The sequence below is a fragment of the Rhinolophus ferrumequinum genome, chromosome 20 (assembly GCF_004115265.2).
Source record: "Rhinolophus ferrumequinum isolate MPI-CBG mRhiFer1 chromosome 20, mRhiFer1_v1.p, whole genome shotgun sequence".
NCBI classification, from domain to species: domain Eukaryota; kingdom Metazoa; phylum Chordata; class Mammalia; order Chiroptera; family Rhinolophidae; genus Rhinolophus; species Rhinolophus ferrumequinum.
In genome coordinates this window covers 17,989,929-18,015,083 of record NC_046303.1, presented here as the reverse complement: position 1 = coordinate 18,015,083, position 25,155 = coordinate 17,989,929, and the positions used below count along the sequence as shown (strand labels likewise).

General features: G+C 38.1%; 1 protein-coding gene across 2 annotated transcripts in view; it reads right to left on the bottom strand.

The window, feature by feature from the left end:
• The window catches only part of RAPGEF5 (Rap guanine nucleotide exchange factor 5), a 208,295-nt gene that overhangs the window by 139,960 nt on the left and 43,180 nt on the right, over nt 1-25,155 (bottom strand). For both annotated transcript variants that reach the window (XM_033088310.1, XM_033088311.1), the window contains exons 4-6: nt 23,340-23,461; nt 21,725-21,893; nt 11,117-11,183 (exon numbers count right to left, since the gene is read on the bottom strand). In XM_033088310.1, coding sequence (XP_032944201.1) covers nt 11,117-11,183; nt 21,725-21,893; nt 23,340-23,461 — 358 coding nt within the window. The remainder of the gene's footprint in view (nt 1-11,116; nt 11,184-21,724; nt 21,894-23,339; nt 23,462-25,155) is intronic.

Below are 25,155 nucleotides of genomic sequence, written 5' to 3'. Positions count from 1 at the left end.
AATCTTAGTTGCAGGGGGCGCAGCCCACCATCCGTTGCGGGATTCAAGGCAACCTTGTGGTTGAGAGCCCACTGGCCCATGAGGGAATCGAACTGGCAGCCTTCGGCATTAGGAGCATGGAGCTCCAACTGCCTGAGCCACCAGGCTGGCCACAAAGGGCTTTTTGAGTATTAGCTATCATCATTATCATCAGCGCATTATTTTAATAATTAATATAGTTGAGCTCAAAAATAAAATACAATAGAAGAGAAGACAATCCAGTCCTGAATTGCTGTCATATTTCATATGTTTGAGCCCCCTTTTCTCAACTAAATAATAATCTCCTTGACACCAGTATTAACTCTGCTTATTATATTCGACCTACCTTAGCCCTCCATTGCAAATAGCATAAAAGGGACTGATTCATTTCATCAAAAAGTTGTGAACAGTCCTTAAAGGGTTTGTATTTTCAGAGTTTACTTTAAAAATAAACTTTTAGATTTCCACAGATTTCTGAAGCCTTTATAAATGCATGAAGGCCAGACTTTAGTTTTAGAAATTCACTTTGAAAATTCAGAGGTTTCAATCAACTAGCTGTGGCCTGGCAGCTTCTGACATTCAAGAGATAACTGTTGTTTTATGAATCAAGGGATTGTGGGTATGTATTCCACAAGGAATGTGTATTAATTTTGTATTTCTGCCATAACAAATGACTACCCATTTAGCAGCTTAAAATTATATTCATTTATCATCTCACATTTCTGGAGGTTAGAAGTCCAGCACATGTGGTTCAACCGGATCCTCTGCTTACAGACTCTCAAGGCCAAAATCAAGCTATGGGCAGGGCTGTGCTCCTTACTGGGCCTTGGAGGGAGTATATGCTTCCACGTTCTTTCAGGTTGTTGGCAGAATCTAGTTCTTGCATCTATCAGACTGAAGTGTCTTTTTCTTTGCTGGTTGTCTGGAGCCTACTCTTAGAGGTGTCTCTCTGGCCACTGCAGGTGGGCGCCTCTTCTTGGAGCCACAGTGCTATGCTGAAGCCTTCTCATGCTTGGAATTTTTTTCTAAACATCTTCTGCTATTTTTCTTTGACTCTCACCAGGGCAAGTTCTTTGCTTGGGGCTCAGGATATTAGACTGGGTCCATGCAGACAATCCAGGTCTATAGCCTTAATCATATCTGTAAAGTAGGTACCTTTCGTGGTATTTACAGGTGCTGAGTAGGGTACCCTTCTACCTACCAAGGAATAGTACCATGGATCCTTAGAGCATTCCTGGAAAACTATCCCTCAACACCTTTTCACAGGGCCTTACAGTCACTTGCTAATAGAGCCTCGTACTGGAATATGATTTACCTGCTATAAAATTTTTACCAGAGTTTGCACACTTCCGTGTTCACACAATGGAACCAGAAGACCTGAGAACCAGTGTGAATTAATTCCTAAACTGCTAAACCATGCAGCCATGTTTATCAGTATTTAATGATTCCTGACAGGTTAAAAAAAATGCTATTTAATATAACTTCACGGCTCTCATTTCCTAAAATTCTTCAGATAAGAAAAGACTTCTATAATCAAATCCCAAACCCAATCTGTTGAGACCTATTCAGTAACTATAAAGTGTTGTAAGTGAAGATAATGTGAAAATTGCTTTTTGAACCTTAAATTGTCTGTAACTTATGTGGACTCTTAATTAATACTTACTGTCTCAAAAGCTTCATCTATTCAATGTGAATGATAATACACTCTGCTATGTGAGATTGAAACGTGATAGTGCATGGAAAAGCATAAGCAGAATGCCTGCATAATGTAAAAACTCCACAAGTATTAGCCCCTTCGCCTTTTACCCCTTTCTCACTTGCTCTTCTGAAATCAACAACAGGGTAATGAATTAACATCTGCAAGCAAGTTTCTTCACTAATTTACCCATGCAGAAGTTCATCTCTGTGTTATTTATAATTGCAAAAGATTGAAAGTAAGCACAATATTTAAAAATAGGGGTAATGATAAATCAGTGGACTGGAATACTGTGGAATCACTATAAATGCCGTAGGAGGTACTTTTAGCACAATAAACTTACTAAGTGACAGGTACAGACAACAACATAAAAGGGTAATTTTTTTTTTTTTGGTAAAAAAAAATACACACAAGAAGAAAAACCTAGGAAGTAATAAACACTAAACTTAATAATGAGTTATTCTGAGTGGTTTCATTATGGGTAATTTTTCTATTCTAGCGTTTTTTTTTTTAAATTGTAAAGTGTTTAAGTTCAAGTTAAACAATCCACGTATCAGATAAATTTTTAAAAATTGCAAAGCATATTCCACGGTAATGACAACTCACTACCAGATTTATCATCATTTTGACACACACAAATATAGGAATAGAACTCACATGATATCTACCCAGTATTCACATAAAATTTCATTATATTCTAATTTTTACATCAATATAAAAAAACAGTATCTACCTTAAAATTTACTTTATTCCATCACCACCAAAAAATTCAAGTAATTTTCACTTTTTTATATGCCTCTGGGTCCTTCTGTATATATAGACAGCTATATAAAGCTATAACACTGGCTTAAGGATGCAAAATCGCATTTCATCTAAGCATCTATAAGAAGTTCGACTTTAAACAAATTCACAGAGAAGTAACCCGGTATGAAATGTTCATGGATCGTCCTTTTAAAGCTCCTTCAACTTTCCTCAGATAGGATTTCACAGTAACACTTGACAAACCCATGACTGTCAATACACAAACTGACAGTGGAATTGTATTTTTCCATTCTTGTCAGTCAAAAATGTCTATGTTTTCTACATGTATTGCACATCAAAATAATTTCCTTCACCTTGTTAATAGATATCCAAATACCTAATAGGCATGTAGACGTACACACACAAACACACTTCTTCCCCTATTCACAAGGGATTCATTGAGACGTTTTATTCTTCAATGGGTTCTACACACTCACAGCTTTCTGATCAGATGCTTTTAAATAAATGACCCTGCAATGGGCTCATTTCAGTAGGCAAAACAACATGTATTATACTGCCCACCAAAACTAAATTCTCAAGGCTAGAGTTAAATTAGATCACCACATGATCTGGGTAGGTGCAGATGGTTTCTTTGGAAATAAGATGATAACTTAGGAATTAATTTTAAAAGGTTATGTGTGTACATCTGCAACTTTCAGTATTTGGGGATCTAGTCCCATGATGAAGAAAAGTATCTTGATGTGCAATAGACAGAGACCATATATGCATTTTTCTATTGACAAAAGACAGAAGTATTATCATTCAGGTATCTGTTTAGGTATTGGCAGTCATGATAGGTTTGTGAAGTGTTACTGTGAGATCCTATCTGAGGGAAACCGAAGGAGCTTTAACCAGCTCTCCAAGTGGTCCTAGAGACCTACAATCCACCGCCCAAGGCCCCTTGGACACTCTAGCTGATGACGGTAGCTCTACAGAACAATGAAGGAAGGTGCTAACGAGCCCCATGGCTTCTTACAAAAGCCAGAACAAGGAATACTATACCAGAAATGTGCTACAATTCCTCTGATGCTTTTTAAATGCTCCTTGAAACCAGATCTGTCTTCTAGGGTCTCACTTGACACTTTCTCTAAAAACTCAATCTACCTGGCCCTTCTCCAAATCACATAGTGGCTCTTAAGCCACTAGAAGAGTTGGAGCCAGGCTAAGGATTCCAAGTAGGAATTTTATGTTCCCCACAGATAAGAAATATAAGGTAACAAGATGTTCGTGATCTTGTGGCAGCCAGACAGAAGGTTAGTCATTCCCTGAGGGGGTAACTTACTTTTATTCTCTGAACAAACATGCCCACTCAGATCTGTGATAGATGAAGAAAAGGGAGATTAACTACAATTTGTTTCTCCATTCCTCAGAAAAGAAGAGGCAGATAGCCAGGAAAAAGGGTGGGTAAAAACGGGTATTTTAGTGTTTTTAAAACCTATTTCTAAATGTGGTAAAAACCATCACTGGATTGTGCTCATCATGTACTAAATGTGACAGACTCTCTCCACCCTGACTAACCTGAGATTATTTCCAGACTTTGCTAACTTGACCTACAGTCTCTTAAGTAAGTCTCTAAAATCCTAACATTTTAAGATTTAGCAAAACCAAAGCCCCATGCTATTTCTGCTTCCTGAACCAGTACCAATTTGAAAGTGTCCAAAGGAAAAAGCTGTCGTTGTCATCTTCAGCTACTACTGTTCAAAAAGCAATTTCTCCAGTGGATCAAACCCAAACTGCAGATTCATCAAGGACAAACTATAAGAGTGTTGGCCAGTGTATATACTTCCTGGACCCAGGAACAGTATAAACAGAGTCCTGAGAAAGACTCATCCTTAAAGAAAATGACAGAAGCTTCAGGTGAAAGATTAGACACAGTAAAGGGGAGTTTAAAATGAATGAAAGCAAAACATGAGAACAGGTAATATTAGAGGAATGAGATAGCTGACAAGACAGAAAATTTTGAAAAGTTTGCATCTTTGAGTTTCATAATGTCATATATTCTGTGATACAGGACAACTGGTTGTTCACTAAGACCCAGTTCCTTGTGGCTTTGTAATCAGTATTTCCCACGAGAACATTAATGAAATGAGGATTTGGGAGAAGTATCAGACAAAGGCACAAGTTAAGTGCAGGTCTTAGTTAATTAGAATATAATCAGATCCATTTGATCTGTCAAATAAGATCCCAAATGTGGAAAAAGTGAGAACAAGACTAACTGGAAACAATGTTAGAAATCATGAGAGAACGAGTTCACAATTGATGTGAAAGTTGATGGAGTTACGTCCCAATTTCTGGACACAGAGCAGAGAAAAATGTTTTTCGAAGTTGACAATGTGCAGCAGTCAGTAATAACCATCTCTTTTTTTCCTAGAGAGATGCAAAAACAAACTTCATAGTAAGTTTCTTTTAATCCAACACTTTAACCAAAACTATAGCCATTTGCTTCTTGAGGTTTCATTTGCTTCAAGATCTTCTAGAACTTATAGCAAACAACTTAATTAATAATTTGGGTTTCATTGTCAAGTAAGATTTTTTTTTTTTTTTAGCTCAGCAGTATTTCTCAGAGAAGTGATAATGTACCTGAAGACCCCATGAGAAAGAATTGAGAAAATATCATTAAAAGCCTCAGAAGCAGAGGTTCTACATTAAAGTTGGATTGGCCAGAAGAAAATGAGTGAGGGGATAGAGCAGAAACATACAAACAGAGAAATTTAAACTGATGGAAATTATAAACTAAATCAGCTCTGAGAAGGAATATGAGACTGTAAGAGTGTCTGGTGAAATGCTTCCAGAGTATTAGATTTTGTTTTCAACCCCAGTGAACTCTCCCTGAATTCTGAACACTTGATTTGTAATTTTAATTCACGTCTCAGGATTTGGTCACAAACTCTCCACCACGATCACCACTAAGTTAATGTTTTATTGTAGACACTCGACATTGTTTTCTTTCACCATCCAAGTGATGGTTCGCTTCACTGGAGCAGCAGCACAGAGAACCACACCACTTGCCCCCCGTCCTTTCGTAAGTGCCACTAATGTAACCATCTCACCAAGCAGGCAACTGATATATAAAATTCACATCTTAGCCCACCTCACGTCACCTCAGTGTTTTGACAATTAGACCGTGTAAACAAAAATCACAAATTTCACTCGAGCCCAGATAACATGTTTGTCTTTTCTTATTTCCACAATTTCCATCATGAAAATTTAGCCTAAAGAAAGAAAAATAGCCTACTAGGGTTTGTTTTGGATGCTGATTTTAAGAAAGCAAGAGATGGAAGTCTAGTATCAGTTTTTATCTCCTATTTAAGGATATCTATGTTTACATTTCCTGTCTTTGGATGCTTCCCAAATACTCTAAATAGTTTACAATGCCTCAAAGTTTAACATATTTCCTAAATTGACATTCTAAGAACTATGGCTTTGAAAGCAATACTTAATTCACTGTAGACTCTTCCCTGTATTTAGTTTACCTTGGATTGTAAGACACATACTCATATATAAAAACTGTGTCATCAGTTCTGAATACTTTCTGTCACGAACACGGGAAGAATTCATTTTTAAAAATAAAATAAAATAATGCTTAGAACTTCAAGGATGGGAACTGATAGGCCATGTCATTCAAGAACCTTTCTTAGCCTACCAGCTTTATCTGACCAATGGAGACTCACTGTAAATGAAAAAAAGGTTTCAAGGTAACAAAATTTGTAGGGTTAGAAGATATTAGAAAGGAAACTAAGGTGCTAAGGCAGAAACCATATGTACAACTGGGAAATAATTTCCTGATAATAATGCCCAGAGTTTTTCTGTAGACTTTCTATAATGAATGAGCCTATTAGAAAGATGTCCTTTTCCCCTAAGCTCAAAACTTCTTACAGAGTTTGACTGTTTAGGTTTGGAGATATCAGGAACTTGCCAGGGTGGCTCTTTAGTGAAAATCACCAGAAACATGGCTGGAACACTTTTATTGTTCAAGCTTGTATAAATTTAACAACTGTAAATCTGACTCAATTATAAAGACACTTTTATTTCTACACATGCACTGTCTTCTCATATTCCTTTAATATGAAAACTCACTTGTGTTTTCTTCCAGGGTAAAATTTCAGGTATTATTTTTTTATATATGACAGGACATTTCCCTTGATGAACCTACGCTGGGACTAAGAAATAAACTATTGGGGTTAAAGAAATGAGGAACTTTTTAAAGACAGCCACCTATATAACTCCCAAGTTTGAATAAAAAGAGTTGAATATACAAGAGAATAAACTGTGTTGCTGGAAGCCACTGCCCTCTTAGCAGGGTCCCCAAAACACACAAACCCTTGAGGAGCACATCAGCAACTCTGCAGTACAGATGTCACTTTTGCTTTCCTTTAATGCATTTCGGGGTCCTGGCAGATGAGAACTGTCACTCGAGGGAGGTATGTAAATATTCGCCTTTCTACATGATGTTAACACCTAGATAGCAAAGTTTGTACACTATTAGCAACAGGAACAACTACATTATGAAGACTGACGCACAACAGTCCCTTGATAAATGTTTATATGATGAACAACTTTTAGAACTTAGATATTGTATAGTCCAACCACTCAACTTCACCAAGGTCATACTGTTGAAAGAATTAAGAATCAGGGTCCTCAGTCTCAGTTCAGTGATATTTTTCACTAGGTGGGGCCAACTGAAGAGATGAAGTTTTCTCCTCTGCCCTTTATTCTCATTCCTAAATACCTCTGCTCTAGCACCTGACCTCAACTTATTCAGTGTTTCAACATGGAGATTTTTCCAGTAAGATTATCTCAACCAAATCTATAGCAAACATTCCTGTCCCTCCCTCCTTTTTAGAGGCTCTCTTCAATTTGACTTCCATGGTATAAACCATTCAGTTATTTCCACTTCCTCTCTCTGTCCTTCATCTCCCACTGACCTCTTACGGTGGGTGCTTCCCAGACTCTGTCTCCCACTCTGCTCTTCAATCAACAACCCCCCTGTGACTGGTTCCCACAACTTTAGCCCTGACCTGAGCTCCAGATTCTTGTCTCCGGGTATTTCCTGAATATTTTTCTGTTCCTATCTTCTCAAACTCAGCAAGTCCAAAAGTATATCATCTCTCCTTCTACCTATTTTACTCAGCTTCCTAAGAATATCGTCACTTTTCCATTCATGCAAGTTCAGAACTTTAATCATCTGACTCTTTCTCTACCTTGACCCAGTCCTACTGATTTTTAAAAAATTCTTTGCACTCCTTTTTGAACTCATTTTTCTTTTGGTTCTCACAATACCTCCATACATTAGATTTCCATCATCCTCTCCACCACTCTCCCCACGTCCAACTCATCATCTTCTTTCTTAAACGTCTATTTCATCATGTTAATCTGTTGGCCAAAAAATCTTTCACTTTTCTTAACTAGGATCCTCCCTAATCAGGTGGGTCTGCTCACTATTTTCCCTCTGTACTTTCTCATTCCTCTGCCTGCACACAATAAACCTGACAGCTAGAGTACACGTCCTTCCAATTGTCACCTGTTCAAATCCTGACTGCCTTCAATGATGGTTCAAGTCCAGTCTCGTCAACAAAGCTTTCCATGACTGTTCTTGAATTTATCATCTATACACCACAATTTTTGGTGCGCAATTACTAATGACTTTATATGTTAACTTTCCACATGTACTTGCCTTCCTGGTATGGATGTAGAAACCATATCTTACATGTCTTTGCCACTTCTGAAAATATCCCAATAACTATATTACATTATATAAAAAAAATGAAGCAGAGGAGTTAAGAGCTAAGGAAGTAGAAACTTCTGATTTTAGATCCTGGCTGCGTTCCTGTCTAGATGGATAACCATGGGCAACTTACTTAACCTCTATAAGCTTTCATATCTATAAAACAGAGATAATGCCACTTATTTCAGAGGGCTGTAATGAAGTTGAACAGAATGTGTATATACGTGTATGTACATACACACAATGTTTAACACAGTATTTGGTCCACAGTGAGTCTCTTTTTAAATGACTTTTCCCACCCTAGGCCCTCTTTGGTCAATATTTTAAATTACGCAATCTATAGAATCAATACAATCCCTACCAAAATTCAAATTTTGGTAGGGATTGTATTCTAATTTTTTCACAGAAATAGACCAAACAATATTGAAATTTGTATGGAAACATAAAAGACTCCAAATAGCCAAAGAAATCTTGAGAAAGAAGAACAAAGCTAGTGGCATCACATGCCCTGATTTCGAACTATATTACAAAGCTCTAGTAATCAAAACAGTATGCTAGTGGCATAAAAACAGACACTCAGATCAATGAAACAGAATAGAGAACCCAGAAGTAAACCCATGCTTACGGTCAATTAATGTATGACAAAGGAGCCAAGAATATACAATGGGGAAAAAGACAGTTTCTTCAAAAAATGATGTTGGGCAAACTGGACAGACACATGCAAAAGAACGAAACTGAAACACTATCTTAAACCACACACAAAATGGACTAAAGATTTGAATGTAAGACCTGAAACCATAAAACTCCTACAAGAAAACATAGGCTGTAAGCTCCTTGACATTGGTCTTGACAATGAATTTTTTGGATCTAAAACCAAAACAAAGGCAACCAAAACAAAACAAAACAAACAAACAAACAAACAAACAAATAAATAAATAAATAAAAAAGCACAACTACATCAAACTAAAAGGCTTTTGCACAGCGAAGTAAACCATTAACAAAATGAAACGGCAACCTACCGAATGGGAAAAAATATTTGCAAATAATATATGTGATAAGGGGTCAATATCCAAAATATATAGAGAACTCATACAACTCAATATCAAAAAAACAAACAATCCGATTATAAAATGGGCATATGATCTGAATAGACATTTTTCCAAAGATGACAAACAGATGGACAACAGGTAAGTGAAGAGATTCTCAACATCATTAATCATCAGAGAAATGCAAACCAAAACACAATGAGATATAGCACCTCACACCTTGTTAGAATAGCTATTAACAAAAAGACAAGAAATAACATGTGTTGGCAAGAATATAAAGAAAAGGGAACCTTTGCATACTATTGGTGGGAATGTAAGTTGGTGTAGCCACTGTGGAAAACAATACGGAGGCTCTTCGAAAAATTAAAAATAAAACTACCATATGACCCAGTAATTCCACTTCTGGATATTTATCCTAAAAAAATCAAAAACAATAACTTGAAAAGATATCCACACCCCTGTGTTCACTGCAACATTATTTACCATAATCAAGATATGGAAACAACCTAAGCGTCTATTGACAGATGAATGGATAAAGAAAATGTGGTGTGTGTATACACACACACACACACACACACACACACACACACACACAGGAAACTATTCAGAGAGAGAGAGATAGGGGTCGACAAAATGGGTGAAAGGAGTCAAAAATACAAAGTTCTAGTTATAAACTAAATACTTAAGTCATGGGGATGTAATGTATAGCATGGCAACTTTATAACACTGGATTGCATATCTGAAATTTACAAAGAGAGTAAATCTTGTAAGTTCACATCACAAGAAAACAAATTCTGTAACTATGCATGGTAACGGATGTTAACTAGACTTATTGTAGTGATCATTTCACAATGTATACACTGGAAACTAACATAGTGTTGTATGTCAATTATACCTCAATAAAAAAATAAATAAGATAAATAAAAATAAGCTGCAAAGGTCATGCTAAATAGTTTTTAACATGCTCTCAAGATTCCACTTCACATGAAGTTTTACACCACCAATCACTGTACTACATCAAAAATTACTTTTCTAAGTTATTTCCAGAAGAGTAGGAAAGGCAACTTTTAACTTGCAAACTGTGCCCAGCTGCCAAGACCTGGTGTCTAAAACTGGGCAAGATCAGTTTCATCCACAAGCATAACCCAACCCAGTATGATTTTCAGCAATCCTCATTTTAATAATACAATTAAAGCAGAACTAAAGAATCTTTGATAACGCCAGAAAAGTTTCCAGAAAGCCTAGCCAATGTATAAAGATTTTGTGAAACAGGATTGTTAGAGCCCGTCAAAAACTGAAGCTCAACAATTAGCAACAGTAGCTAGCGCTTTCTATGAAGATGGGAATAAACTTTTCTTCAACCAACAAGGCACTTATCAACTTTGATTAGGAGCTTTAAAAAACACAATGAAAATAGTGCAATCTAGTACATTAGAAACCAAAGCCATGGCCTTTTGTTGGCTGAGGTAATTCTGTGTTTTTTTTTCTTTTTTTCCTAATGAAAGAAATCCTTTTCAACACCTACAGTCTTCTCTGCTGTGGAGCATGTCACAACTTTCCCTAAGTTAAGTCATACGGTATTTGAAAAATCAGATATTATGCCTTCACTGAGGTTCCAGGAATTTTCCACCAGGAATATCTAAGATCTCGCAGGAGAGGCTGCATCAAGTGTAGAGTAAATGCCATTGTCTCCTTCTGCCTTGATCTGCGACTCCAACACTGGTGAGCAGCCACGGAACAAGTGTCAACATCATTACCCAACTGCTGCCCTTCAAAATCCCCGGACTCATTATTTCTGCACCCCTAGGAAGGGAAATTGCATGGGCTTACCGCAGATGTTAAGCGAGCAAGAATTTCGTCACTGCTTTCTTCTGTGTCTTCGATTTTCTGATGAGACCTTTGAAAGACAAAGAACGAAATACCCTTCAGCTTCTGTTGCTCAAATTTATCTACCAAGTTATGGGGTATACATGGCAAATAATGGCACTATTGTTTAATACACTGGTGAAAGTGCCCACGCAAATACCGAGGTGTCAATAAGACCATGGGAACACAACTTTGTTGTAGCCCAGCTGTCCCTTCACAATCAGTTAGCAGGAACCTCTTTATAAAACACCAATTAAATCCTGAGGATCCAGTATTGTTCTCCAAATGATTTCACAGAATAATCCTGACACACCAGATTTACAAATCTGAGCAGGCACAAAGCATAAGTAGATGTGAATACAAGGTGGTTAAGTACTGAAATTCCCTCTAGCCTTAAAGAAATCCATTAAGATTTTGAACAGATGAAACATGAATTTTCCACTACATTTGAGATTCAGCCAAAACAGATGTATTATGAAATGGTCTATTCTAGGCCTAATACTATGATAGGAATTATGTGGAATACAATAGCAGAAGAAGCCCTTTGTTCTTTTTTAAGACACCACAGCCCAGCTGATAAGCCAAGAAAATTATGCATATGTTAAATAACTAAAGAGACAACATATTACACAGTATAAGATCAGTTGGTTTGTTTAGGAAAATCATCTTTCTCATGTAATTCATGAAAAAATTTTCACCACACAAATATATATATGCACTAACATATAAAATTATCCACTTCTTAAGACAAATCTTATAAAACTACATTTTCTTCCTGGTTTGGTCAAACAAACAAACAAAAAAATGAATGCCGACTGAATGTACAGAATTGCCTCCCTGATCCAGTTCCATAAGCAATCCCTTTCAGCACCGTCTGTAGAATTGGAGGGGTTGTTGGTAATTGGCCTACAGGGCAGTGTTATGAGAATGGCAGTCCAGTGACTGATTTCAATCTCCGTAACTGTGGTGGGCCAGCTGGAGTGCCAGCCTGTGGGGCAGGGGGCCTTCTCCTGGCTCACAGGAGCACTCAGAAGCTCTTTAAGAAGGGAAACGCTAGTCGGATCAACTCTGACATTGTCTTCCTGTTTCTGTACATGTTACTAAACTCTTTTACAGAAAAAAAAAGCCATCACTGAAGTCAGAGCAATGAATGACAAACCACTGCCTTGACAAGACTTGCATGATACAGGTATGAAGCAGTGCCGATGTCGTCAAATAACTTAATTACTGTGCAGCAAAATGCTTCAAACGTCAGCTAATAATCTGCCCAAACAAAAACCGTGGGAATTGAGCATTACAATTTACTGTATCCCCCGCCTAAAAAACAAGCTACCTTGATGATTAATATTTCAAACAAGGAGCTTTATTATTAAAATAATCTATTCACAAGTTTTCCCTATACTTGAAGCTGTACTAAGAGACTTGCAACGCTTTTTATAACTGAAGCCACCAAACCAGATTTATATGATTGAGCTGCGGTGACTGCACAGACCCGACAGGAAACTAAGCGCCAAAGGCACCAGGACACAAGAGCACGTCACAAGGGCCTCCACGCTCCATCTGTGTCTGTAGAGAAGCGTGGGCTGGTCGTGTCGTGTCATGTTTCTCAGACCCCAGCAGATACCTGAAGGATTAGTTAACGGGATGAGGTATTTTGCACTACCACAGATTCTGTCAAGAGTGTGTTTTCAACAAGCTGCTGAAAGAAACTCAAAGTTCCAAGGGAAGCTCTTGGGTATGTGACTGATAATGGTTATTTCATGAGCAATGGCTGAGCAAATGCTGGTTTAGTGACAAATCATTTAGTTCCTATTCAGAAGCAAAACTACCTTTCATCATTCTTCTAGCACAAAACATGCCTTGGCAAAAAACGTTTCTAAAGGAAATGTGTGTGAGAAAGACAGAGTGATGATCTCCTGAGAGCTGCCCCGCAGCCCATGTCCCATTTTTATCACCAAGATTTATGCCCCAACTCCCAAGTCTTTCTGCAGCTCCTGAATCTCCCCTGAGCTCACCTTGTTTTCCCATCTGTCTTCAAAGTGGTTCTAGGGGGCAAGTCCAGATTATTTTCACGCACTTAGGGATCTTACAGGCTCCGCAAACTCAAAATAACTTACACTGAACTCCTCTTGCCTCCTGCCCTCACTGTTTCTACTTGGCTCCTGTCACAGCTCAGCTTCATGGTACCCTGTGGCCGCTTCCTGCCTCCTGCATGCCCCACCTTTGCCAGACCCCAGATCGTCTCACTTCTCTTCCTCAAGCTCTGCTTTCCTTCAGTCCCTCCCTGCCACGCCTCACTAATAGTCGAGGATCTCACCTTCTCTGGGACAAATTATTAATATTTTAACCACCTTCTTTCTCGCTGACTTCTCCTCTTGTGCTCAATTACCTGTAGATACCAGGATTATTATTCTAAAACCCAGATGGAGTCCAGCTGTACTCCGGACTCCAAACCATCAAGGATTATTCCACTGCCCCCTGAGAGCTCTAGAATTCAGAAATCATCTTCCTTTCCTACTAACATGCCCCATGTCCCACTGCACCAGCAGGCACATGCATCTCACCTGGTGGAGAGGAGGGTCTCGGGAGCAGAGCTGGTGGTAATGGGCCAACAGTGGAGGAACTTGAAAAGGGGAAAGGAGGAGAGAAGAGGAATCATCACGCTCCTTCCTTTCTAATCACTGTGGTCCCTCCTCAGCTCGATGCCAAAATGCCCAGAAATACCAGACTTTCTTTTCCCAGCCAATTTTTTTTTTTTTACAAAATGTAGATTAATTGTGATTGTTTTATGTACGTAAATGTACATCCATACAATCCAGTGAAGGCAAATTACTCATGGATCAGATCAAATAGCTAATGAAACAGATGGGGGCAATGGAAAACAAAGAAAATCAACTGTAATTCCTGTATATTTCCCCATTGTTAGCAAAAGAGGCTGTGCTGCTCAGTGAATGAGAGAAATAGAGAAGCTCTGAGGGCGGCTTATCAGTGGTTAGAGAAGGGAAAGAGACCCTGGCTGGAATCAGCAGGTAATGGCAGTAACAAGTTAAGACAGAGAAAAGGAGTGACCCCAGGAAGGAAGACCCATCCCTGAGGGTTTGTGCCAGCAGGAAGTCCCTGGCCCAACAGGCACTCCCCTTTAGGAGCCCCACACTTCCCAACAGCCCTAGCCTGAACCCAGCAATTCTCCAAAGAAAAGAGCTAAGTCCTAGTGCTGGGGGCCAACGTCTTTACATGTCTGAGAGGTCGGCAATATGCGGGTGACGTTGTGAGGACACAGGAGTACTGTCCTATCTGTATCCTCTTATAACGTCTACATTCTATTTTGCTTAACAAAGCAGATTCCTATGACGTAAAGAAAACATAGGATGGCAAAAGAATGAAAATTGAATTTTTCTTGAGCTCTTTGCGATCATGAATACAAACACCAGTTAAACCTTCTCAAGAGAAGATAATATTTCATAGCATCAGGGTACTAGTCATGTGTATAGAGGAAATTTACCAAACAGTAGTAAATTGTGAACGTGACGTTAAGGGTCTGGGATATATAGTTATACATTCATTTAAAATTGACTGAAATTAATTATTACTGGTATCTCTTTTACACATTTTATATTGAGGATTTGAAAATTCATGCTTAATGTGTAATTAAACAGTTACATTTCAAATGCTAGCACAACCAGGACTAAACGTTCAATTTTTATGAAAATTCCTGTACGACTCTGACAAGGATAATCAAGCTGCCCCCACCCGTGGAATAAGCCTTATTTGTAAACAATGGAAATTTTGAAGGATTTAGTGTTTCCTTGGAAAGGGGGTGATGAGTAATAACAAAGACTAAGACCAGCTGAGTTCATAGCAATTTTTTATACAAACAATTTAAGTAATAAATAGAAATGTTCTTCACCTATGATCCTACTACAAAACTTATGCCAAGTTCCATCATGAAAACATTTTTTGAGAAATACTTTAAAAATGTTTGTTTACTCATACAGTACTTCCTCCTCTCCAAAGATCACAAAATGAAAATCTAATTAGGAAAAGGCAGGAACACAAAGGGTAGGTTTGGGTTGTAGGAAATCTACCTTGAAGCTGATCTCCTAGTAAGAAGATATTAATCCAGCACCATTTCAGAAATTAAGAACACCAATGAATTTCTTATGTTGCTTATATATGTCAGGTGGAAAAGTTAGGGAGGATAAGCATAATAGAGAGAGCAGAGGTGACAGGGTAGTGGGTGGTGGTTGTGCTATTGTATATAGGGTACTAAATAAGGGGAGACAGAGACCTAAATTTTGGGAGTCATCACTGTTGAATTAAAATTAACTACATGACTGTGTGGGCACATCCAAAGTCATAGTAGAAAAAGAAGACAAGTCCGAAGACTGAGCTCTAAGATACTCCCTGTTTTAGAGATCAATGTTTTCAAATTAGGTTTTATTATTATTATGCAGGTATGGTGAGGCCACAGATCAGGAGATAACTGAAAAAAATAGGTCAGTTTGGGGAAAATTAACATCTTAACAATATTGAGTCTTCCAATCCATGAATACAGATAGATCTTCCACTTATTTAAGCCTTGTCTGATTTTTCATGTGACTTTTGAAGTGTTTGGCATACAGCTTTTGCATACATTTTCTTAGATTTATACCTAAGTATTTCAGTGTGTTTTTTTGTCCTAATCCATGTAGATATACTTGAATTTTGTATATTGACCTTGTATCCTGTGACCTTGCTAAATCCACTTATTAGTCCTAGCAAGTTTTTTTAACAGATTCTTTGAGATTTTCTATGTATATAATTATGTCATCTGCAAAGATAGATGGCTTTTTTTCCTTCTCATCTGTATACCTTTTATTTCTTTTTCTTGCCTTATTACACTGGCTAGTGTTGAAGTGATAACAAGAGATGTATTAGCTTTGTTCCCAGTCTTAGTGCAAAAGAACTCAGTCTTTCACTATCAAGTATGATGTTAGCTATAGATTTTTATCACATTGAGGAGGTTCCCTTCTATTTCTAGTTCTCTGAGAACTTTTATCATGAATGAATACTGAATTTTCTCAAAAGCTTTTTCTGCCTCTATGGAGTTTATCATATAGTTTCTTTTTTAGACTGTGAATATGGTGAATTACATTGATTTTTGAAATGTTGAACCATCCTTATATTCCTGGTATTAAATTCTCCTTTTTCATAATATATTATCATTTTTACATATTGCTGGATTCCATTTACTAATATTTGTTGAGAAAGATTTTTGTGTTTATATGCATGAGTTATATTGGTCTTTCTGCTTTTTCTGAACTTTATCCTAATAATGCTGGCCTCATAAAAGACATTATATTATTTACATGTCGTCATATCCTTCACAGAGCGAAGTAAAGTATTTTACACAAATCTGATGATCAGCAAATACCTGTTGAATAAGTCCCTTAATAGAGTGCTGGTGCCAAGTGGTTGTTTTTACCCAGGACCTGTACTCTCTGCCCTTTTTCCTCACCTAAGAATTAAATGCTAAGAAATTCATCTTAACCACTGGACTGAACTTTCCCTGGAGATGGTTAATGAGGAATCTGAATGTTAGCACATCAGTCAATTAAGTACACCACTCAACAACATAACAACAATGAACAGGGATGATTTTTTTTTTTAAAGGGTTAGAATGAGGAAAAGTCAGGTTGGGACACAAAGAGAGGGAGCTCTTTGAGCAGAGGTGGCGTGGCTGGATGGGAAGTCTGTGGAAGGCACAGCCAGACCTCAGTAGCACTGGCAATGCCAGCGGCATCCAGGAGGGCATATCAGCCAGGCAGGACCACCACACACTGATCGAGCCAGAAGAGAAGGACCCGATTTACACCAGCCCTGGGCTTGACAACAGATGCAACAGAACACCCCTGTTTCACCCCTGGGGGCACGAGAGAACTGGCTGCCCATCAACTAGGCAACATCACTGAGGATGGGAAAGGACCCACCCTGACAGGGCGGTGGGCTCTGCCAGGGTCCAGGGGCCCTCGCCACTCACCATCTACCCACAGGCTCTCTTGTTGAGGAGCAGGGAGAGGGCCTAGAGAGACCGAGACTTTTAACCAAAATATACTAAACATTAGCTAACTAAAGGATGATTTTACCAGATTAGACTAAAATGACGGGGCTTCTTTTCCTTCTTTCTGGTTTCCTTCTTTTCTGGTTCTTTTCCTTCTTTCCAGTGGGATGGGGACCCATGGAGAAACTGCTTAGAGAAAAATGAAGCTACGTTTTCCTTCACATGCCTGAGTGTGGCGTGAGTTTAAGTTTGGCAATCCTCTGAACTCTTTTAAAAACAGCATAAATGTTAACTGTCCTGTAATCAGTAGAATATAGCTTTATATATTCAAGGTCCATAGATTTGGCTATTCAGAGCAGCCCCCACGCCCACCCCTGGCAAGCAGGGAGCTGCGGCAATGGTGGCTGAATTGAAATAGCAAAGCTTCCTCTCAGCTTAAATTCTCAATCGAGTCAGTGTTAGAGAGAAACGTCCCACTGGTCCTGAAGAAATTATTAAGCTGCTTTCCATATACTGTTATTTCAGCATTCCTACTCACCCCCACCCCCACCTCCATTAAAAAAAGGGTTAGAAGAAAGTATATTCCGGATGACTCGATTTGGCTTTCCCTTTGAATGAGATACCGTAACTATTATTTTTTTTCCCAAAGAGATAATACCCTTGACAAACGATTTACTCACTTCTTTCAAATTACCTGTTCAGTTTGGATATAAAAGTTATTTTATATAGAATAGGAATTTTGTTTCCTTAAATTAGCCTAGAAACCTGCAGCAGCTCTATGCCCCTTCCTGCTTAAAACATTTTTTTTTTTTTTTAAGATTTTATTGGGGAAGGGGAACAGGACTTTATTGGGGAACAGTGTGTACTTCCAGGCCTGTTTTCCAAGTCAAGTTTTGTCCTTTCAATCTTAGTTGTGGAGGGTGCCATTCAGCTTCAAGTTGTTGTCCTTTCAGTCTTAGTTGTGGAGGGCACAGCTCAGCTCCAGGTCCAGTTGTCGTTGCTAGTTGCAGGGGGCACAGACCACCATCCCTTGCGGGAGTTGAACCGGCAACCTTGTGGTTGAGAGAATGCACTCCAACCAACTGAGCCATCCGGGAGCTCAGCGGCAGCTCAGCTCAAGGTGCTGTGTTCAATCTTAGTTGCAGGGGGCGGAGCCCACCATCCCTTGAGGGAGTCGAGGAATCGAACTGGCAACCTTGTGGTTGAGAGCCCACTGGCCCATGTGGGAATCGAACCGGCAGCCTTCGGAGTTAGGAGCATGGAGCTCTAACCGCCTGAGCCACTGGGCCAGCCCAACATTTTTTTTTTAATGGAAAAAAAATTCACCTTTCTTTTCAAAAAAGCATTTGTACAGAATGGATTGTGTTTATATAGAGACATTAAGTGGTTTCCTCACATAGTTTTAAAGAGATTTAGAGAGGAGACACAAAATTCGAGGGACCTAATGGAGAGCCACATAGGCAGACCCTGATAACCTTCAAGTATCAAAAGGTCAATAAAAAGACCACAAGACTGGGTTTTCAGCTCATGAGTGGTCAACCTAAGTTAATGAATCAAGCAGACTTTAGAGGGCATTTCAGTAGAATGGCTAAAAAGTAATGGATAACAATAGTAGAATGGACAGGGCTAAGAATTACCGAAGAATGGAAAAAAATTTTTGATACAAAACAGCAAGAATAGTCAATTACAGAGAGAAAGACCGACATGGGCTGGAGACATCATGGAAGTTTTGCAGTCAAGGTAGGACTTGGGCTCCCCCTTGAGGGGTGGGTAGAATTTGACTAGACAGAAAAGAGGCAGAGGAAAGAGCAGAGCAGCACATGGGCATGAGAGAATAAATAAATGTGGGATTTGGGACGGAAGAAACGGAGATCACCAGATTAGAGCAGAAGTTAGGACAGGATCATATGCATCAAACCAGGATGGGTTGTGACAACTGAAAGAGGACAATGTCCCTGGGCATGTTTTTTTCTAACTATAGTTTACTCCAAGTCTGCACAACCTAAACCTTGGCTTTCCAAAATTTGGCCCAAAACATTTTATTACAGCTTAGAAAATAGCTTATAACTCTAGTATATAATATAACCTCTCTCTCTCTCTCTCTCTCTCTCTCTCTCTCTCTCTCTCAGAGGCTTGCAGTGGTTCATTAATTTTATATTTTTATATTTAGTACTTATAATATGGGACAAAAGATCCACAGCTCCCCAATGATAATCTTCCCAGAGGAATTACCACTCCAAATGTGCATGTTCACAGCAACAGAAAAAATTTGCTGATAAACAAGGCACGCTACAGTAATTCTCAAATCCAGAGGCATGACATTTGTGTTCAATTATCAGTGTGACAAAAGAGTAAGTAATCTGGAATGAATATTAAGACTCTAATCAATTTTTTAAATTAAAGTTTATTGGGGTGGCAATGGTTAGTAAAGTTACATAGATTTCAGGTGCACAATTCTGTATTACATCATCTATAGATCCCATTGTGTGTTCACCACCCAGAGTCAGTTCTCCTTCCATCACCATATATTTGTTCCCTTTTACCCTCATCTCCCACCCTTCTCCCCCTTTACCGTCTGGTAACCAATAAACTATTGTCTGTGTCTATGAGTTTCTGTTTCTTTATTTGTTTGTCTTGTTCCTTTGTTGCTTTTAATTTTCTATCCCATATATCAATGAAGTCATGTGGTTCTCGACGTTTTCTGCCTGACTTATTTCACTTAGCATAATAATCTCAAGATCCATTCAAAAAAATTAAGAATTATCATATGACCCAGCAACCCCCCTCCTGGATATATACCCAAAGACCCAAATTTTAAAAATATTTTCTGTTTCAGAACCTAGAGTAGACTCAGGGTTTCCTTGGCATTCAAATTGGCTTTCTAAGTGGGGGAGAAGGGTAAAGCATGAGGACTGCTTACAAGTTGATTTCAGTTGCCCGTATGTGCCTGTTAATCTGCATTTGCCCAGGGGATTACACACACTTCCATCTTGCATTCAGGACAGGAAATGGTTAAGAGCTGCTAGAGAATGTTAGAGTCAAAGCAAGTCACAGCCACCTCTAGCTTAAAAAGCCCGCCACTCCCTCTGAGAAAGCTTGTTCAAGTTCATTGAAACGCTCCTTGATTTTTCTCAGGAAACGTCTGACCTATACTAAAAAGCACATTACCCACACATTTTCCGTACTCAGACAATTGAGTGGTGAGTTACATTTGAATTTTGCTTTACCATTGCAAGGTCCTCCATCAACAGTGGTGATGAATTCATAACCATTTTAGAGTCAGTCTAACATTTTTATAGCTTCTGTTTATAACATCTCAGAAAGGGGAGCTAGAATGACCCCCATAACTCCTATGAACCTGGGAGCAGGTGGTAAAAGCATTGGGATTGGAACCAGACAGACATGCATTCAAACCCTAAATACTCCACTCACCACTGATGTGACCCTCGCCAGGTTACCTGATTTCTGTGCCTCAGTTTCCTTACTTACAAATTAGGGATAATACCAAGTAGGAACTTATAGAATTCATCTGAATATGAAATAATGAATATCAAGCATTTAGTATAATTCCTGACACAAAACATGTTCTCCACAATCAACCTTTCTATTAGCACAGAATCTCATTAGTTTTCTAACACTTATTTTTCTAAAAGCCTGTATTAACTGTTCAGTATTAATGATCATTTTTTAATAAGAGTAATTTATCTTTGTTATGGTCGGAGGTGTTTCTTCCTGAACCTCCTTTCTTATCCATGAGATAAGGAAAATGTCTCTTGCCCTGCTAATCTCACAGAACTGAAAAAGTCAACAGTATGGGAACGTAATCAGAAAACTGAATATGTAAAAGTTATTAACTAAATATGTAAAAGTTATTAACTGAATGTGTAGAGGTTATCAACTGAGTATACAAAAGTTATTAACTGAAATTTTCAATCTGCAATTCACTATACTGAAGCAAGCTCGTCATTAATGCTGTGGATAAACAAAGGCATGTCAGAATTGCCATATCATGACGAGTCCTGTTCCCAAACGAGTTCATTTTAATTCACTTTAATCATACAGTGATTCAGTATGTACATGTGATAATGACTCATGTGTTTTAAATTTGCCAAATGTTGCTTCTAAATTTTTTTCAGAAGTGTCTGTTGAGCTCTTTCTTTGGAAAGTCACGACTTAGACAGTGGATAAAATCTGAGTTATTATTTTAATCCCCACTTAAGCCAAATCATGTTTATTCCTAATTTAGAGCATCTACTCCTATCATGATGATTAACATAGAAGAAGGGGCATGGGACAGCTGGTGAGGCATGGACTTCTGGGATTTGAATACCAACCAGGTCAGTCATTGATTAGCTGATTTAATTTTCAGCAATTTATTTTACCTTTCTGAACTTGCATCTGAGAAATGGGAATAGAATAAGTACCTTTCAAAGGAGATGGTAATCTTAAAGAGCACGGCAGAGTCCCTAGATGCTGTAAATGTTCTCCTATTGAGAACAGGTTAACAATGGAACAAAGTAGCATCTACTTACAGTTCACAGATGCCAGCTCTGGTGGGAATGAGAGGCACAAGTTGCAGTAGAAGTTTGACACCATTTTGCCATTCTTCTTCTCTTTCAAATTCACAGTACAAGTAGCTACATTCATCAGATGAAAACTGATAGAAAACATAGGTATCTTGAAAGTATAAGTGCTGGTCCACTGTTGGAAATAAAAAGGTGTAAATCAGTTTTTTTGTAAACATATTATTTAGAGAGTCATAGACGAAATACTAAATTGAAAGCCCTACTAATTATTAGGGAGAAGCCAGGGATAGGCCTACAACTATACATTCTAAATCCATTCATGTTCACAATCCCGTTGAATTAAAAAGGATTTACCGACCAATCGATTTTTATTCCTTAAAGCTTGGCTAGCATATTCACATGTTATTTTATCATTTTTCTGCGTCAGGAACAGGTTAAATGTATAGTAATTTAAAGAGAATGGGGAGCAAATTTTTTTGTGTGTCCCAAAGCAAATAAATGCATTTAATTACTTAAGTGGTACTCAAATACAAAATGATGGCAAGTTTTAGATCAGTGGTTCTCAACCAGGATCACTGTGCCCCCCAGGGAACATTTGGCAATGTCTGGAGACATTTTTGTTTGTCACAGCTAGGGGGTGCTACCGGCATCTGGTGGGTAGAAGAAAGAGATGCTACCACATCCTACAACGCACAGGACAACCTCCTACAACTAAGAATTGTGTAGCCCAAAATGTCAATACCACCAAGGTTGGGAAATCTCGTTTTAAAGGAATCAAGAAGTGGAGACCTTTCCCAAAAACACCAACACAAAATGTTTTAACCTCACAAACAAGCTGATAACATTCCTCAAAGGTAGATAACTGATTTTCTAAATCAGAATATCAGATGTCAGGTATTATTAACTCACTCAGATTGTACCCACATCCTGATCTACACCACTCTTTCACAGGGGGACTTAGGGTGTGTATGCCTTTCTGAAACTTACAATGTTCCCTGGCCCTGAATGTGTATTACCTACAGAAAAACAAAAGGGGTTTCATAGTGACCAACCAGCACCTGTGTGATAGAGCTTTGACTGCTAATTCTTCAATACCCTGGCTCAACTAAGAAAAGAGCTATCCATCATCTCTTTTAGTTTCTAGTTAACCTCAATTTTCTGTTCTTTTTAAACAGCTAATTTTCATAGGTCATGTCTCTAACTGTTCACAATCACTTAATCAAAATGGCATACACGTTCCACTCGTAAAATCAGTTTCTGATGATTATTCTAAGTACAGCAAAATAAATCACACATTTAGGGCAACTAAACATGCCACTGATTAAGAGAAAAAAAGTTGTGAGCATCATTTTGAGTAGAGAAGGGAGGAGGTAAGGGAAAGACTTAGAGGCAGACGTCTATGAATCAGCAGCTACCTAATTATTTTTACAAAAGGTGTGAGAGAAATAACAATCAAAAGATGACCTGTCACTTTGATTTATAAAATAAGAGAGAATGCAAACATTTATCTGTAAAACCAATTTCCACCCAGATTGTAACATCCTCTAGAAAATTAAGTATAATTTGGTCTGGTAGTTTAATAAAATAATGATTCTCTGCCTTCACAACATATCATACTAACCTGATGACATAATTCCCATATCCAGGAGGAGCTGCCAGACCCCTACAGCCATAGATCTGCACTGGACAAAAGGACAGTGTTCCAGAAGCCAGTCTACCAGTTCTGACCCAACACAGCTTCTCCTGAATCAAAAAAAAAGCCATTCACGTAAGACTTTGTTGCTGCACCTTTGCCAAAAAATTGATATTTATTGCCACCCTCTCGTGTGCTTGCTTTTTTAAACAAGTGACTCAAGAATAAATGATATATACCTCTTCTTCAGATTTCAGCTCAAAAATCACTTCCTTCGAGAAACTTAGAATCATATCCTCTTGTACTTTTTCTTCACATCACCTATTATTCAGTAATTATATATCACCTAACATTTAGTAATTATGCTTCTTTCTGAATGAATAATATCTGCTTTCCTCACCTAAGAATAATTTTCAGGACAACAAGGACTATGTATAATTCACTATTAAACTCCAACAACTAGAACAGGCCAGGTACACAGTCAGCTCTCAAAATATATGTTTGAATAAATGAAGGAAGAAAGTTAGCAGTCTTTTAAGTAAAGATAATGCTTCTGTCTTGGTAAGACAAGGTCTTTAAGGTGGTGGTGATAAACCCTGATTCAGCCATCTGTAGATTTTTATCTAATCTCTTTGACAGCAAAACAATGCCAAGGTTAGACAAAGTTGGGACCACAGTGAGAAGTGTAGTTTTGTTTGCTACTCTTTAGAGATTAAATACTACAAGTTGTCTCAAAGAACAAGAAATTTGACCGTTAATCTTTTTAATATAATCGAAGCAATCGAGTTAAGCAACCTAGATCATAAAACCCATACACCCAGATGTGTGTCATGGATCCCACTAACCACACACACACACACACACAATATTCTCTGTAATCTGTCGTAAAATACAGAACTGGATTCAATGACTGCCCCGATCTGGGCATTATAAGCTGTATCTTCACACCTATGTTGCCATCTTTATTAGCCTCTAATGAAAAACTAAAAGAAGAAAAATTTCTGAAGTACGGTTTTTCATTTGCAGAAATATCATTGAATCCCACTTTCCCTCATGAGAAACTGTCACCAAAATGTCTTTTTTATAAAGATGTATCATGTAAATGGCTATATTTACTCTATCTTTGGTATTTAAGGACCAAAAGGTATCAACTTTATTTGTATTCCTAAAACAGGAAAATTATTGCCTATCTCTTGGGATTGGCATAGGCACAAATACCTAGAAAACATACAGTAACCTACATTTTCTAGAGTAAAGAAAATATAAGATAGAAAGATTTTGTGCTGAGATATTTAATCAAATAGTCTAGCGTTTGATAAACCATCACTTTTTTTGGGTACAGTGTTACTATTTTAAGATACTCTAAAGCAATTAAGGCAATACCAGACATGTTTAATTGCAGGTTAGCATTAAGACATTAGAAAGACTAACTGTCAAATAAATTGATGTTTTTTGAAACAAAATGAGAAAACAGATCGCAACAAAACAGGCAATTAGACCAATATTAACTTCTAATTCTATAGGACACCTTTTATGTTACAGGCTCAAAGTGTTAATTAATTCCTCCACACCTGTCAATTAGCCAGCATCTTCAAGCTAATTGACCGAAGCACTTTTATCACATGGATTAAACACTATCATTTTTTTTTAAAAGATATTATTGGGGAAGGGGAACAGGACTTTATTGGGGAACAGTGTGTACTTCCAGGCCTTTTTTCCAAATCAAGTTGTTGTCCTTTCAGTCTTAGTTGTGGAGGGCGCAGCTCAGCTCCAGGTCCAGTTGCCGTTTTCTAGTTGCACGGGG